The following is a 14809-nucleotide window of genomic DNA, read 5'->3' on the forward strand; positions in this document are numbered from 1 at the left end:
GACAGATGGACTGACTGCTCCCACCCCAGGCCTCAGAAGCTGCAGCCCCCGGGGAAGGCAGCGGGCCTGGGAGATGGGGAGCCAGGGAGTGGGGTCCCAAGAGCCTCCCATGCCTGCCCTGAGCGGGGACCGCACGTGCACAGACCAGGCAACAGCCCTGTGACATCTGGGGTGCTGTGATTATACCCTGATCACAGGAGGGGAAACTGAGGCTCTCAGGGTTCAGTAAGTTGCCAAAGGTTACACAACGGAGAGGTTGTGGATCCAGCATCCAAACCCAAGGCTCTCTGACCCCGAAGCCTCTGCTGTGCGCACCGTTGTGAGTGGCATCCGAGGGGAGATTCTGGCCTTCTCCCTTTCCCCCAGGATGCCAGGGACTTTGGAAGGCCGGAAGAATTCAAGTCCTAGAAGAGATCCTGCAAAAGCAGCAATAACTCCAGGACAGGGGATTCGGGGAGCCAGAAGTCAGCCAGTGTAGGGCCTTATCGGCAGGCTGCATAGACAGGGGGCCTGCTCCTCTCCTGCCCCACCCCACCTCTTACCTGGGCATTGAGGAACAAGGCCTGGCATCAAGGAACCCCAAATGCTGACTCTCGGCCAGGCGCAGCGGCTCACACCTGTAATCCCAGCACTTTGGGAGGCCAAGGTGGGCAGTTCGCCTGAGGTCAGGAGTTTGAGACCAGCCTGGCCAATATGGTGAAACCTCGTCTCTACTAAAAATATAAAAATTAGCCAGGCATGGTGGCGCACGCCTGTAGTCCCAGCTACTCGAGAGACTGAGGCAAAAGAATTGTTTGAACCCAGGAGGCGGAGGCTGCAGTGAGCGGAGATCACGCCACCGCACTCCAGCCTGAGTGACAGTGAGACCCTGTCTCAAAAATACAAAAAACCAAACCAAATGCTGACTCCCTTATCTGGGATCACCCCACCCATCCCGCATTGCACAGACATGGGAACCGAAGCCCAGGGTGGGCAAAGACAGCCTCATCCAAGGTCACACCCAGTGACCTAGGCAGGGCAGAGACAGAGGCACAGAATCCAATCTTCTGTCCCCAAGCCCGGATCTTCTCCACGGGGCTTGGGCCACATCCCTGTCCATCCCCACCTTGGCCCCAAACTGCTCTGGGGCCTCCTCCTTTCTTCCAGTCCCTGCCTCAACAATGAGCTGACATCACCTACTCCTGCACTCATGCTTCCCTGAAAGCTGTATGTTCTAGAATCCCAGTCGTGTTACGCCTCTGACCAGGTGCTTATAGGCCCTTCCCAGTACATGTTCTGCCTCGTTGGCCAGATGGGACCCCTCAGATGTCCCTCCTAGAGCAGGACAGACTTGCTGCTCAGACTTGGAGGAAGGGTCTGGAAGTTCACCCCACATCCACCCTGGGCTGTAAGGGAGGCCCTCACTGAGCTGGGAACCCGAGTGGAGAAGAGCCATGCTCACCCCACCACCCTCTGGCTTGGGAGTGGGTGAGAGGTAACTGCAAACACTCAAGAAACCATCCCTTTGCCTCTCAGCAGAATCACTCACCTGAAGGCTGAGTCTTGGGGATTGGAAGCACCACAGCCTGAGCTGGCACAGCAGCATCAGCCACCCCTGCAGCAGGACCCTGTGTCCTTACTCACAGGTTAGGGGAGCTCTGAGATACTGGATAGGTTTCCCCTTTCCCCAGGGACACAGACGGCTCTTCAACAGATAGCGGGTGGGTGGGTATGGTTGGTTCTGTGGATGAATGGATGAGTGGGTGGATGGGTAGATGGATGGGTGGATGGATGCATGAATGGGTGGATGAATGGGTAGATGAATGGGTGAGTGGATGGGTAGGCAGATGGGTGGGTGAATGGATGGGTGGTTGGGAGGATGGATGGATGGGTAAATGGATCAGTGGATGGATAGATGGATGGATGGATGAATGGATGAATGGATGGATAGATGGGTGGATGGATGGGTGGATGGATGGGTGGATGGGTGGGTGGGTAGATGGATGGATGCATGAATGGGTTGATGAACGGGGAGATTAATGGGTAAGTGGATGGGTAGGCAGATGGGCGGGTGAATGGATGGGTGGGTGGGTGGGTGGATGGATGTATAGGCAAATGGATCAGTGGATGGATAGATGAATGGGTGGATGAATAGATGGATGGATGGATGGATGCATGAATGGGTGGATGAATGGGTAGATGAATGGGTGAGTGGATGGGTAGGTAGATGGGTGGGTGAATGGATGGGTGGTTGGGAGGATGGATGGATAGGTAAATTGATCAGTGGGTGGGTAGATGGATGGATAGGTGGGTGTGTGGATGGATGGATGGATGCACGAATGGGTGGATGAATGCATAGATGAATGGGTGATTAAATGGGTAGGTAGATGGGTGGGTCAATGGATGGGTGGTTGGGTGGATGGATGGATGGATAAATGGATCAGTGGATGGATGGATGGATGGATGAATGCATAGGTTGGTGGGTGATGATGGATGGATGGATGGATGGATGGATGGATGGATGGATGGATGGATGGGTGGATGTGTGGATGGGTGGGTGGGTGGATGGGTGGGTGAGTAGATGGATGGATGCATGAATGGGTTGATGAATGGGGAGATGAATGGGTAAGTGGATGGGTAGGCAGAAGGGTGGGTGAATGGATGGGTGGGTGGGTGGATGGATGGATAGGTAAATGGATCAGTGGATGGATAGATGAGTGGGTGGATGGGTGGATAGGTGGGTGGATGGATGGATGGGTGCATTAATGGGTTGACGAATGGGTAGATTAATGGGTGAGTGGATGAGTAGGCAGATGGGTGGGTGAATGGATGCGTGGATGGGTGGATAAATGGATGGGTAAAAGGATCAGTGGGTGGGTAGATGGATGGATAGGTAGGTGTGTGGATGGATGGATGGATGGATGGATGGATGGATGGATGTGTAGGTTGGTGGGTGGATGATGGATGAATGGATGGATGGTGGATGGATGGATGGTGGGTGGATAGATGGATGGTGGGTGGATGAATGCATGGGTTGGTGTGTAGGTGGAGGGATGGATGGATGGATAGATGGGTTGGTGAATGGATGGATGGATGGATGAGTGGATGGATGGATGGGTGGAGGGATGGATGGGTGGATGTGTGAGTAGACGGGCAGGTGAATGGGTGAGTGGGTGAATGGATTGGCGGGTGGGTGGATGGATGGTTCTGTGGATGGCTTTGTGAGTGGGTGGATAGGTGGATGGATGTGTGGCCAAGTGCATGAATGAATGGGCTCCTTGAAGCCTGGCTCACAACTGTTTCTCAAAGGAAGTTTCTAAATCTCTGAAATGTGAGGTCCTGGCACCCCCCAGAGGCCAAAGTCTCTAACTGCCCATCTCCCCTAAAGCTCTGGGAACCAATACTTCTGAGAACCGGGGCACGCACCTAGAGAAGTTAAGGATTCTGGGAAACAAAACATCTAGAGACCCAGTGCTGGTTCTGCCCTTGACAGACTGTGACCTTGGGAAAGTTCAGCCTTCTGAGGCTCAATTTTCTCAGCTGTAAATGGTGTTAATCAAACCTGATGCCTGTGTTGCTAGGAGATTTAAACCAAATTATGAGTAAATTGTCTGAGATGGTTGATATCTGGCCCATAGAAGACGCTGACGGAAAGTGATTTCCTTCCCAGAGGCAGTCCTGGGCTCACATGCAGGCACACACGTGCACATCACTCACACAACATCTCTCCAGCCCATTAGGGAAGAGGGAGTGAGACCGTAGGCCAGGCCAGACCAGGAGAGGCAGATGGGGATACATTTATTCTCTGGGAGTTTCTTGCTCTGGCAAAACTAGTCCAGACTCCGAGTCCGAGGACACAGACAGTGAGGGCAGCAAGGAAGACCCTGAGACCTCCTGGGGTTCAACCTCCTGGGCCTGGGCCAGCTGGGTCGTGTGCTCAAAGGCAGCCTGCAGCAGGTGGGAGGCCAGGCAGGTGGTCCAGGTGATGAGATAAGCCAGGTGCCAGGAGGTGAGGGCAGTCATAGTCTCCACCCACCAATACAGACGTCTCAGCTGTGCCAGGAGCTTCCTCACCACGCAGTTCACTTGCAAGGCCTGGAACAGGGAGACAGATGGGCAGGTGGTCCTTAGGAGCTCATAGGGTTACACTGCTTGGCTGTGGCTCCCCCCTCGCAAGCCCAGCTAGCCCTGGCCACACCCAATACCCCAGGTTTGCCCTCCACACCCCAGCCTCATCCCGAGACCACTCACCTTACTGAGCTGCCTGCCGGGTCGGAAGCAGTGGGACTTCTGACACATCCTCCAGGTCACTACCACCAGGAGCAAGGCCACCAACATCAGGCCGTGCAGACATGACAAAAACAGGTCTGTCCAGATGGCCACAGACAGGCCCAGCTGCTCCCAGGCACTGAGCATGGCCAGGCCCAGGGTCCTGGTGCCGCCCCACATGCCAGCCCACATCAGCCTGGGTCCCTGCAGCACCAGCCACACGGGGACCTGTATCAGAGCCAGCCCAGCCCGGAGAGCCTGGCCCAGGGGGCAGGCTGCAGCTCCCAGGGGTAGGCGGGCCTGCCAGTTACAGGACCCCCGGGCCTCCTGGGCCAGCCCTGACACCCAGTGGTTGAAGAGGTTGATCTTGAGGAGCAGGAAATTATAGAGGTGATCTCGGTTCTGAATCAACTGCAGGAGAAAAGAGAGAGACAACCGTCACCCATCGTCACCCTCCTGGAACAGGAACCCCACTTTTTCTTTTTCTTTTTTTTTTTTTTTGAGACAGAGTTTCACTCTTGTTGCCCAGGCTGGAGTGCAATGGCGCTATCTCGGCTCACTGAAACCTTCACTTCCCGGGTTTGGGCGATTCTCCTGCTTCAGCCTCCTGAGTAGCTGGGATTACAGGCGCCTGCCACCACGCCTGGCTAGTTTTTGTATTTTCAGTAGAGATGGAGTTTCACCATGTTGGTCAGGCTGGTCTCAAACTCCTGACCTTAGGTGATCCACCCACCTCAGTCTCCCAAAGTGCTGGGATTACAGGCGTGAGCCACCGTGCCTGGCCAGGAACCCCACTTTTACTGTAGAGGTGAAGCTGCTGGACCACCTTGAGTCAGATCCCCACCTCAAGGCCTCAGCTCCCCACATGTGCAAGGATGAACTCTGTCCACTTTGAAAGACTCCCTTCTGAGAAGGGAACACTAGAAGGTGTTTCATATTATATTTGGGTTCCTTGCCATTGGATTTTTCTTTTTTAAGAAACAGGATCTCACTCTGTTGTCCAGGCTGGAGTGCAATGGCATCATCATAGCTCACTGCAGCCTTGATCTCCCACACTTAAGCAATCCTCCCATCTCAGCCTCCCAAAAAGCTGAGACCACAGGTGCATTCCATCGTGCCTGGCTATTTTTTTTTTTTTTTTTTTTTTTTAGAAATGGCATCTTCCTATTATGCCTGGGCTGGTCTTGAACTCCTAGGCTCAAGCAATCCTCCCCCGATTAGCCTCCCAAGTAGCTGGAGCTATAGGTGCATGTCACTACGTCCAGCTAATTTTTTTTTTTTTTTTTTTTTTTGGTAGAGGCAGGGTCTTACTATGTTATCCAGGCTGGTTTCGAACTCCTGGCCTCAAGCAATCCTCCTGCCTCAGCCTCCCAAAGTGCCGGGATTGCAGGCGTGAGCCACTATACCTGGCCTCCATTGGATTTAAATGATTATTTACAATACTCCAGACTGAAGGAGGTTGCACGGCTATTATTACCATGTGAGGATCCTCCGCCCCAATCCTGTGGGCTTTGAACCCAGGTCACTTGTCTTCTTCCAAGTAGCTGGGCTTTGCCTCTGCACCAGTTGTCCCCTGGCATCAGGAGGGTTGCTGGGTGCAAAGGACAATGCCATTAGCGGCAGGGAGGTGTGAGAGACATGGGGCAGGGGTCACATAATTCACGACAGACCTGATGAGAAGGGTGAAAGAGAGAGATCCAGAAAGACTTCCAGATTTCCAGCTGGACACGGTGGCTCACACCTGTAATCCCAGCACTCTGGGAGGCCGAGGCAGACGGATCACCTGAGGTCAAGAGTTCGAGACCAGCCTGGTCAACCTGGTGAAACCCCATCTCTCCTAAAAATACAAAAATTAGCTGGGCATAATGGTGCATGCCTGTAATCCCAGCTACTCGGGAGGCTGAGGCAGGAGAATTGCTTGAACCCAGGAGGCGGAGGTTGCAGTTTGCCAAGATCACGCCACTGCACTCCAGCCTGGGTAACAGAGTGAGACTCCATCTCAAGAAAAAAAAAAAGATTTCCAGATTTCTGATCTGGGTGGCGAGTTGGACAACAGTGTCTCCCATTCACTGAGATGAAGCTGCAGGACTAGGGTGAGGTGGGCGATAGCTGTTCTTGAGTCCTGGAGTTGAAAGATCCTTCATCAGAGCTGGAAAGCCCCCAGCCCTTGAGTGACACCAATCCACCCACCTGGAGCCCCCATCCCCGGGTCCACAGGCCCACCATCTGAGATTGGCTGCAAGACCCCACTCGTGGGCTGGATTTGCAGAGCTTGGGGTGTGGAGGGTGGAGCTATGCTGAGACAAAAGCGTCCAGCAGGGAGAAGAGTTAGGATAGAAGTAGGAAATAGGACCTCCCAGGTTATGGTGCTGAGACCAGGGAGGAGGGAAACCTATGATATCCCACATGATCCCACAAGATCATTTCTATAGGAGAGGAAACGGGCTCAGAGTGGTGAAGTGATTTGCCCAAAGTCACACAGCTAGAGGGTAAAACAGCCAAGATGCAAATCTTTTTTTTTTTTTCTTTTTTTTTTTCTTTTTTTTTTTTCTTTTCTTTTTTTTTTTTTTTTTTTTGCTGAGACAGAGTTTCGCTCTTGTTGCCCAGAGTTGTCCAGGCTGGAGTGCAATGGTGCGATCTCGGCTCACCGCAACCTCCGCCTCCCAGGTTCAAGCGATTGTCCTGCCTCAGCCTCTTGAGTAGCTGGGACTACAGGCATGCACCACCAAGCCCGGCTAATTTTGTATTTTTAGTAGAGACAAGGTTTTTTCATGTGAGTCAGGCTGGTGTGGAACTCCCGACCTCAGGTGATCTGCCCACCTCAGCCTCCCAAAGTGCTGGGGATTACAGGCGTGAGCCACAGCTCCCGGTCCCAAGATGCAAATCTAATGGTGTCTGTCTTTCTCAACTGCCCGCTGTTATACGGTTGTGACTCACTGCAGCCTTGGCCTCCCAGGCTCAATCTATCCTCCCACCTCGGCCTCCTAAGTGTGACTGAGTTGTGACCCCGACCGCAAGCATTTGTATGTTTAAAAATGATGAATGGGCCAGGCGCGGTGGCTCACGTCTGTAATCCCAGCACTCTGGGAGGCCAAGGTGGGTAGATTATGAGGTCAGGAGTTTGAGACCAGCCTGGCCAATGTGGTGAAACCCCGTCTCTACTAAAGATAACAAAAAATTAGCTGGGCGTGGTGGCGCGCACCTGTAATCCCAGCTACTTGGGAGGCTGAGGCAGGAGAATCGCTTGAACCTGGAGGTGGAGGTTGCAGTGAGCCGAGATCGCACCATTACACTGCAGCCTGGGCAACAGCGCAAGACTCCATCTAAAAAAAAAAAAAAGATGAATGGGCCAGGCGCAGTGGCTCATGTCTGTAATCCCAGCACTTTGGGAAGCCGAGGCAGACAGATCACAAGGTCAGGAGATCGAGACCATCCTGGCTAACAGGATCTCTATTAAAAATACAAAAAATACAAAAAAATTAGCCAGGCATGATGGCACGTGCCTGTAGTTCCAGCTGCTCAGGAGGCTGAGGCAAAAGAACTGCTTGAACCCAGGAGGTAGAGGTTGCAGTGAGCTGAGATCGCACCACTGCACTCCAGCCTGGGCAACAGAGCGAGACTCTGTCTCAAAAAAAAAAAAAAAAAAAGAATGGGAAAAACAATGATTCACCCATAGGAGTGACCCTCAATAGAGAAAATTCTGCCAGGTGCGGTGGCTCACGCCTTTAATCCCAGCACCTCGGGAAGCTGAGGTAGAAGGATCATGTGAGGCCAAGAGTTGGAGACCAGCCTGGGCAATGTAGTGAGACACGATCTCTACAAATTACAAAAATTAGTCAGGCGTGGTGGTGCACACCTATAGTCCCAGCTACTTGGAGGCTGAGCGGGGAGGATTGCTTGAGACCGGGAGTTGGAGGCTGCAATGAGCTGAGCCGGCACCACTGCGCTCCAGGCTGGGCAACTGAGCGAGACCCTGTCTCTAAATAAAGAAAAGAAAAGAAAATGTCAGCACTGTAGTTTGGAGTGGGGCTTCTGGGAGCTGTCAGATTATTCTGGAAGGCAGGCAGCCACCTAGTTCCACTGGATGGGACAGGCAGGGCTTGGGTCCGGCAGCTCTGAGGTGGCTTTGTAAAGGGCCTAGTGTGTGGTCCCTGCCCCACTTACCCCCAGCCCCCACTCACCAGCACTGAGAGCCTCATAACCTGCAACAGAATCCCCAAAAGGCTGGATCTGACTGGAGGAAGGGCCTCCATGTCTGGCCTCCCTCTCCTCCTCCAGCTGGGAGAAGCAGGTGACCTCACAAATGCCACAAGGTGGGGGCCAAGTTACCATGGGGACCCGGTTGCCCCAAGAGACCCGCCACCTTTACCTGGCTCCTGCCACTCCACTGCTTCCTCTGAAACCTCCAGTCCACGTCTGACCCCAATGTGGCCAAGGAGGTCTTAGAGCAAATCTTCTTTCAGGTCAGATTTCCCCAGATCTTGGAACAGGAATCAAGTGCCGCCTAGGAACGGGAGTTCATGCCTGGATTCCCAATGCTTTGGGAGGCCAAGGTAGGAGGATCTCTTGAGGCCAGGAGTTTGAGACCAGCATGGGCAACATAGCAAGACCGTGTCTCTACAAAAAAACAAAAAAAGAAAAAAATTAGCCAGCCTTGGTCGTGCACACCTGTAGTCCCAACTACTCAGGAGGCTAAAGTGGGAGAATTGCTTGAGCCCAGTAGATAGAGGTTGCAGTGAGCCAGGATCACTCCAGCCTGGGTGACAGGGCAAGACCCTATCTCTAAACAAAGAAAAAAAAATTGAAGTTCGAGGAGTTTATTTGGGGAGTGGGCCCTGCAAGCATCCGTAGGAAGTCAGAAAGTGAGGCAAGGGGCCAGGTGCGGTGGCTCACGCCTGTAATCCCAGCACTTTGGGAGACCAAGGCAGGCAGATCACGAGGTCAGGAGTTTGAGACTAGCGTGACCAACATGGTGAAACCCCATCTCTGCTAAAAATACAAAAATAAAAAATAAAAAAAAATAGCCTGGCATGGTGGTGCACGCCTATAATCTCAGCTGCTCAGGAGGCTGAGGCAGGAGAATCACTTGAACCCGGAAGGCGGAGGTTGCAGCGGGCTGAGATCATGCCACTGCACTCCAGCCTGGGCAAGAGAGCGAGACTCTGTCAAAAAAAAGAAGGAAGGGAAGGGAAGGGAAGGGGAGGGGAAGGGAGGGGAAGGGAGGGGAGGGGAGGGAAGGGGGAGCGAGAGAGAGAGAAAGAAGAAAGAAAGAAAGAAAGAAAGAAAGAAAGAAAGAAAGAAAGAAAGAAAGAAAGAAAGAAAGAAAGAAAGAAAGAAAAAGAAAGAAAGAAAGAGAAAGAAAGAAGAGGGGAGGGAAGAGAAAAGGAAGGAAGGGAAAGAAAGAAAAGAGAGGCAAAGACAGATGAGTTCATGAGCAGGGTTTGAGTTCAGACGACTGGGGCTGATCCTCAAAATCCCCTGGAAAATGGTGCAGAACACACCTCAGAGTCACCCCACCCAAGGAGCATGAATACCGGGGTATTTGTCTTCCATGACCTGTCTACTTCCTGTTGGACATTAACTCCCCCTGAACCTCCGACCTCACCAGCACAAACACCAAAGAAAGCCCTCTAGCAGATGGTCGGGTGGGGGTCTTGCAGCAGGCAGCTCAAGCAGTGTGCATGGAAACTGAGGCAGAGGACTCTGGGGTAGGGAGAGCAAAAAGGAATCCAGAACAAATGAACCCCTAGACATGTGATGATGGGAGCCTTGACCCGTCCTGAGGCCCTGGGAAAGGAGACAACAGATGCCAGAAATCTGTAGCAGGTACAACAGATAGAATTGGAGGATGTCAAGACTGATGATGATCTGAGACGTTGCCCACTTGCATGCTAACAAGTTAGCCAATCAGAGCTCCACAGCTGCCACAGGAAGACACGAAACTCCCAGGTCAGAGATCAAAGACGATGCTACTAATGGTAATAGCAGTGAACTAGGTTATAAGCATTTTCCATTCATTCCTTGAGCTCCAAATCCCACAGGGTGATGTAACAAGGGCCAGATGATGCCTGGCAGTATCTGAGGTGGGTGTGTTACAGGAAAGGTGACTTGAGCTTAGGGAACCCAAATCTTTTCTTTTCTTTTTCTGAGATGGAGTCTTGCTCTGTCACCCAGTGCAGTGGTACAATCTCGGCTCACCGCAACCTCCGCCTCCCGGGTTCAAGCGATTCTCCTGCCTCAGCCAACCAAGTAGCTGGGATTACAGGCACCTACCACCATACCTGGCTAATTTTTTGTATTTTTAGTAGAGACAGAGTTTCTCCATGTTGGCCAGGCTGGTCTCAGACTCCTGACCTCAGGTGATGCACCCGCCAGCACCTCCCAAAGTGCTGGGATTACAGGCGGGAGCCACCTCACCCAGCCTTATTTTTTTCTTTTTTTTTTTTTGAGATGGAGTCTCGCTGTGTCACCCAGGCTGGAGTGCAGTGGCACCATCTCCGCTCACTGCAACCTCCGCCTCCCAGTTTCAAGCAATTCTCCTGCCTCGGCCTCCCGAGTAGCTGGGATTACAGGCACGCACCACCATGCCCAGCTAATTTTTGTATTTTTAGTAGGGATAGGGTTTCACCATATTGGCCAGGCTGCTCCTGAACTCCTGACCTCAGGTGATCCGCCTACCAGCGCCTCCCAAAGTGCTGGGATTGCAGGCATGAGTCACTACACCTGGCCAGGGAGCCCAAATCTTTTCTAATGCACAGTAAGCAGGGCTGCCTTTTGCCCCAGAAAGAGACACTATATCTTCCAAGGTTGTCTGATATACAGATATCCTAGAAAAGAAAGTCCAGGGCAAAAGGCAATCCATTAGTGCCTCACTCACAAGACATACAGACACATGAAAGACACATAGAGAGTTGCATCCCAACAGAGGAATGAACAGGAAAAGAGGTAAAGCGAGACAGGGGTCAGGGATACCCCCAACCCAGAAGACTCGAGTGAAGGGCAGAAGGTAGTGCTGCCCACCAAGTGGGGGCAGGGAAGAGAAGGAGTAGGTTTGGAGAGAGAGGAAAAGGGATTGCTGGGGGTCAGAAGGTGGTGGCTGAACCGGGTGCAATGGCTCAATCCTGTAATCCTAGCACTTTTGGAGGACGAAGCAGACGGATCACTTGAGGCCAGGAGTTCAAGACCAGCTTGGGCAGCATGAAGAAACCTGGTCTCTACCAAAAATATAAAAGTTAGCTGGTTGTAGTGGTGCGCGCCTGTAATCCCAGCTACTCAGGAGGCTGAGGCAAGAGAATCACTTGAACCCGGGAAGCAGAGGTTGCAGTGAGCTGAGATCAGGCCACTGTACTCCAGCCTGGGTGACAGAGCAAGACTCCATCTCAAAAAAAAAAAAAAAGAAATGAAGGAAGGAAGGAGAAAAGAAAAGAAAAGAGAGAGGTGGCTGAGACTGGGATTTGCAGTTTGTTTTCCCTCCTCTCTTTGGTTTGCCACCACCATCACCTGGCATCCCTGTCCCCAGAACTCCACTGCCACGGAGGCTGAGCTAATATCTCCAGCCTCATACTGACCACACTCCCCATGGTCAGGGTGAGAGCTAGAGCAGAAGAGACCTCACTCTGCCCCACAGCCCCTACGGGCAGCCCCATGGGAATGCTAGGCTCATGTCTCAGTCCCAGCTCTAGTCACCTGCCCTTCCCTGCCCCCACCAAAGCCCTGGTCTTGGTCCCCAAGCTAGATTCCAGCCAGGGCTCTTTGTGGCTCTGTGGCTGCCCAGACCACAGGAACAGGTGCCCACAGAAGCCTGGATACCTAGTGTCAGAGGTCAGGAGCCTCCACTGGGGTGTGAAACCCACTCAGGATGTCCCCTAAGCTAACTGAGGGAGAGCAGTCCCAACCACGCAGGTCCACAAGCCAGAAATCCCGGGATCACCTTCTCATCTTCCTGCCTTCTCCCGTTCCTGCCAAGCCACTTCTGAAGGCAAGGGCCGTGAACCTCCCTCACTGCTGCAACCCATGCCTAGAACGGTGCCAGGGGCACAGAAGGAGCTCTGCGTAAATTTGTTGAATTAAGAAATGAAGGCTGGCTGGGCACGGTGGCTCATGCCTGTAATCCCAGCACTTTGGGAGGCCAAGGCCAGTGGATCACCTGAGATCAGGAATTATAGACCAGCCTGGACAACATGGCGAAACCCCGTCTCTACTAAAAATACAAAAAAATTAGCCGGGCGTGGTGGCATGTGCCTGTAATCCCAGCTACTCGGGAGGCTGAGACAGGAGAATTGCTTGAACCTGGGAGGCAGAGATTGCAACCAATGAGCCAAGATCATGCCACTGCACTCCAGCCTGGGCGACAGAGCGAGACTCTGTCTCAAAAAAAAAAAGAAAAGAAAAGAAAAATGACGGCTGGGTGCAGTGGCTCAGGCCTCCAATCCCAGCACTTTAGGAGGCAGACGTGGAAGGACTGCTTGAGCCCAGGAGTTTGAGACCAGCCTGGGCAATATAGCAAGACCCCATCTCTACAAAAAAATTCAAAAATTAGCCGGGCATGGTGGCACGTGCCTGTGGTCCCAGCTACTCAGTAGGCTGAGGCAGAAGGATCGCTTGAGCCCATGAGGTCGAGTCTGCAGTAAGCCTGATTGCACCACTGCACTCCAGCCTGGGTGAAAAAGTAAGATCCTGTCCAAAAAAAGAAAGAAATGAATAACGGCCCTACCTACCAGGTTGCACCTGAAGGTAGCAGGACCTGCTGTGAGAGGAGCCTCCAATGTAGATCAATCAACTGGGAGCCTTGAACCCTCAGTCCAAAGCTTCCCCCCGCTCGCGCCCTTCTCTTTCTTACTCAGCACCAGGTTCAAGGCCATCCACGCACCATTGTTCTGTGTGGCTTTGGAGTTTCACTTTGCAGGGTAGCAGGGAGGACCAGGCAGGAAACCCCAGTTATCAGTAGCCGCTGCCTTGCACAACGCCGGGGGGTGGAGACGCCGTTCACCGGCCTCTGCCCTCCTTCGCCCCAGGACCCAGGGTGAAAGGAGAAGCAGGAAGCCCACCTCTGAGGTCTGCCAGCCCGGGTACCCATCGGCTCTCAGGTGAGCCCCCGAGGGTGCAGGACTGCAGCGCGGCCGCGCGGGGGCAGCAGACACCGGGGCGCGCCTGGGCGCCCCGCGCGGGTGGGTGGTTCCCAACGACTCGCTTGGTCCCCAAGCCCTGCGAGGCCGGTTTCCCGGTAACAGCAACGTCACGTCATCCCCAGGAGTTCGCCCTGTGCAGGTCTCGTCATGCCTGGGTTGCTGGAGGCAAAACCACGGAGAAATGATCAGGACCAAAATCTTTTTTTATGTCATGTTCCTAAGTTAAAACTTCATTTCGTTTCAAATCTTCACTTTTTTTTTTTTTTTTTTGCCAAAAAATACGCAAAAAGGATAAATATGTCTGTATACTTATTGGAGCTTGGTGTTTCTTCTTTCTGTTTTTTGTTTTTGTTTTTGTTTTAAAATATTTTAGAGAGGGAGATCTCGCTATGTTGCCCAGGTTGTCTTGAACTCTTGGCCTCAAATTGTCCTCCTGCCTCAGCCTCCTGAGTAGCTAAGCTACAGGCGTGCGCCACCATACCCAGCTATTTGTGTGTGTGTGTGTGTGTGTGTGTGTGTGTGTGTGTAGAGATGGGGTTTCACTAAGTTGCCCAGGCTGATCTCAAACTCCTGAACTCAAGGGATCCTCTCACCTCAGCCTCCCAAAGTGCTGGAATTACAGGTGTGAGCCACCACTCCTGGCCTGCATTTTTTCTTTCTGAAGATGGTTTTACCCAAGCCACTTACATGCGAAAATAATGATTAAAAAGCAATGAAAGTATGAAGGACTGGATCCTGGTTAAAGAAATAGATTCGGAGATGACAAACTTGGGTTTGAAATGAGCTGGTACAAGAGCTCCTGCCCCAAATTTCCTTATCTGTAAAACTGGAAAATACTTAGAACTGGGCAGGGAATGTTGTGGGGAGAAACCAATGAAATAGAGCCTGTGAGGGGCCTTTGGCAGCGTATGGGAGCTGATGAGTAATGAAGTTGGTATCTGTGAAGGAAAAGGAACTCAAGAATTTTTCAAAACAAAATAAGCTACAAATGGGACAAAATTGCTTTCAAATAAGTGCAAATTTGTAAAAAAGAAACCACTCAGGGTGCAAAAATTTTATTAATTCACAAACCAATGTGTGGAAATCATTACTGCAACCAAACAGTTTTCAGGCAATTCACTTGGACCCCGGCATGATTTCGAAATTTAAATTTTAAAAAGCTCACTGCCAAATGTAAAGAAAAATCTTTGCTTCCTTAAAATTAATTCAAAAATTTTTAAATAAAAATGAATGGAAATACTTTAAACATGTTTTAAAAGGGATATAATGTTGTCAAACCATCCCATGGTTCAAAAACATTATTCATCCCAAAATAAAAGTGCCGAGAAATGGACAAAAAAGCATAAATGCAGGCTGGACACAGTGGCTCATGCCTGTAATCCCAGCATTTTGGAAGGCTGAAGAAGGAGGATCGCTTAAGCCTAGGAGTTCAA

The 14809-nt window shown here is 51.9% G+C and overlaps 1 protein-coding gene across 4 annotated transcripts; it reads right to left on the reverse strand.

Annotated features, from left to right (window-relative positions):
• Positions 1-3761: 3761 nt before the first annotated feature.
• On the reverse strand, positions 3762-14578 carry TMEM270 (transmembrane protein 270). Of its 4 annotated transcripts, XM_054560410.2 has the most exons (4): positions 8430-8497; positions 5726-5839; positions 4231-4659; positions 3762-4074 (listed from the first exon to the last, which is right to left on the reverse strand). In XM_054560410.2, exons 2-4 carry the CDS (start codon positions 5726-5728, stop codon positions 3778-3780), a joined length of 729 nt encoding a protein of 242 aa, XP_054416385.1. In that variant the 5' UTR covers positions 5729-5839; positions 8430-8497; the 3' UTR covers positions 3762-3777. The 4 variants fall into 4 exon arrangements, with proteins under 4 accessions (XP_054416385.1, XP_054416384.1, XP_009240984.2 ...); XM_054560409.1 differs by lacking the exons at positions 5726-5839; positions 8430-8497 and adding an exon at positions 13118-14578; XM_009242709.3 differs by lacking the exon at positions 5726-5839 and having other exon boundaries at positions 8430-9498.
• Between the last annotated feature and the right edge of the window lie 231 nt (positions 14579-14809).

The sequence above is a fragment of the Pongo abelii genome, chromosome 6, assembly GCF_028885655.2.
Source record: "Pongo abelii isolate AG06213 chromosome 6, NHGRI_mPonAbe1-v2.0_pri, whole genome shotgun sequence".
NCBI classification, from domain to species: Eukaryota; Metazoa; Chordata; class Mammalia; order Primates; family Hominidae; genus Pongo; species Pongo abelii.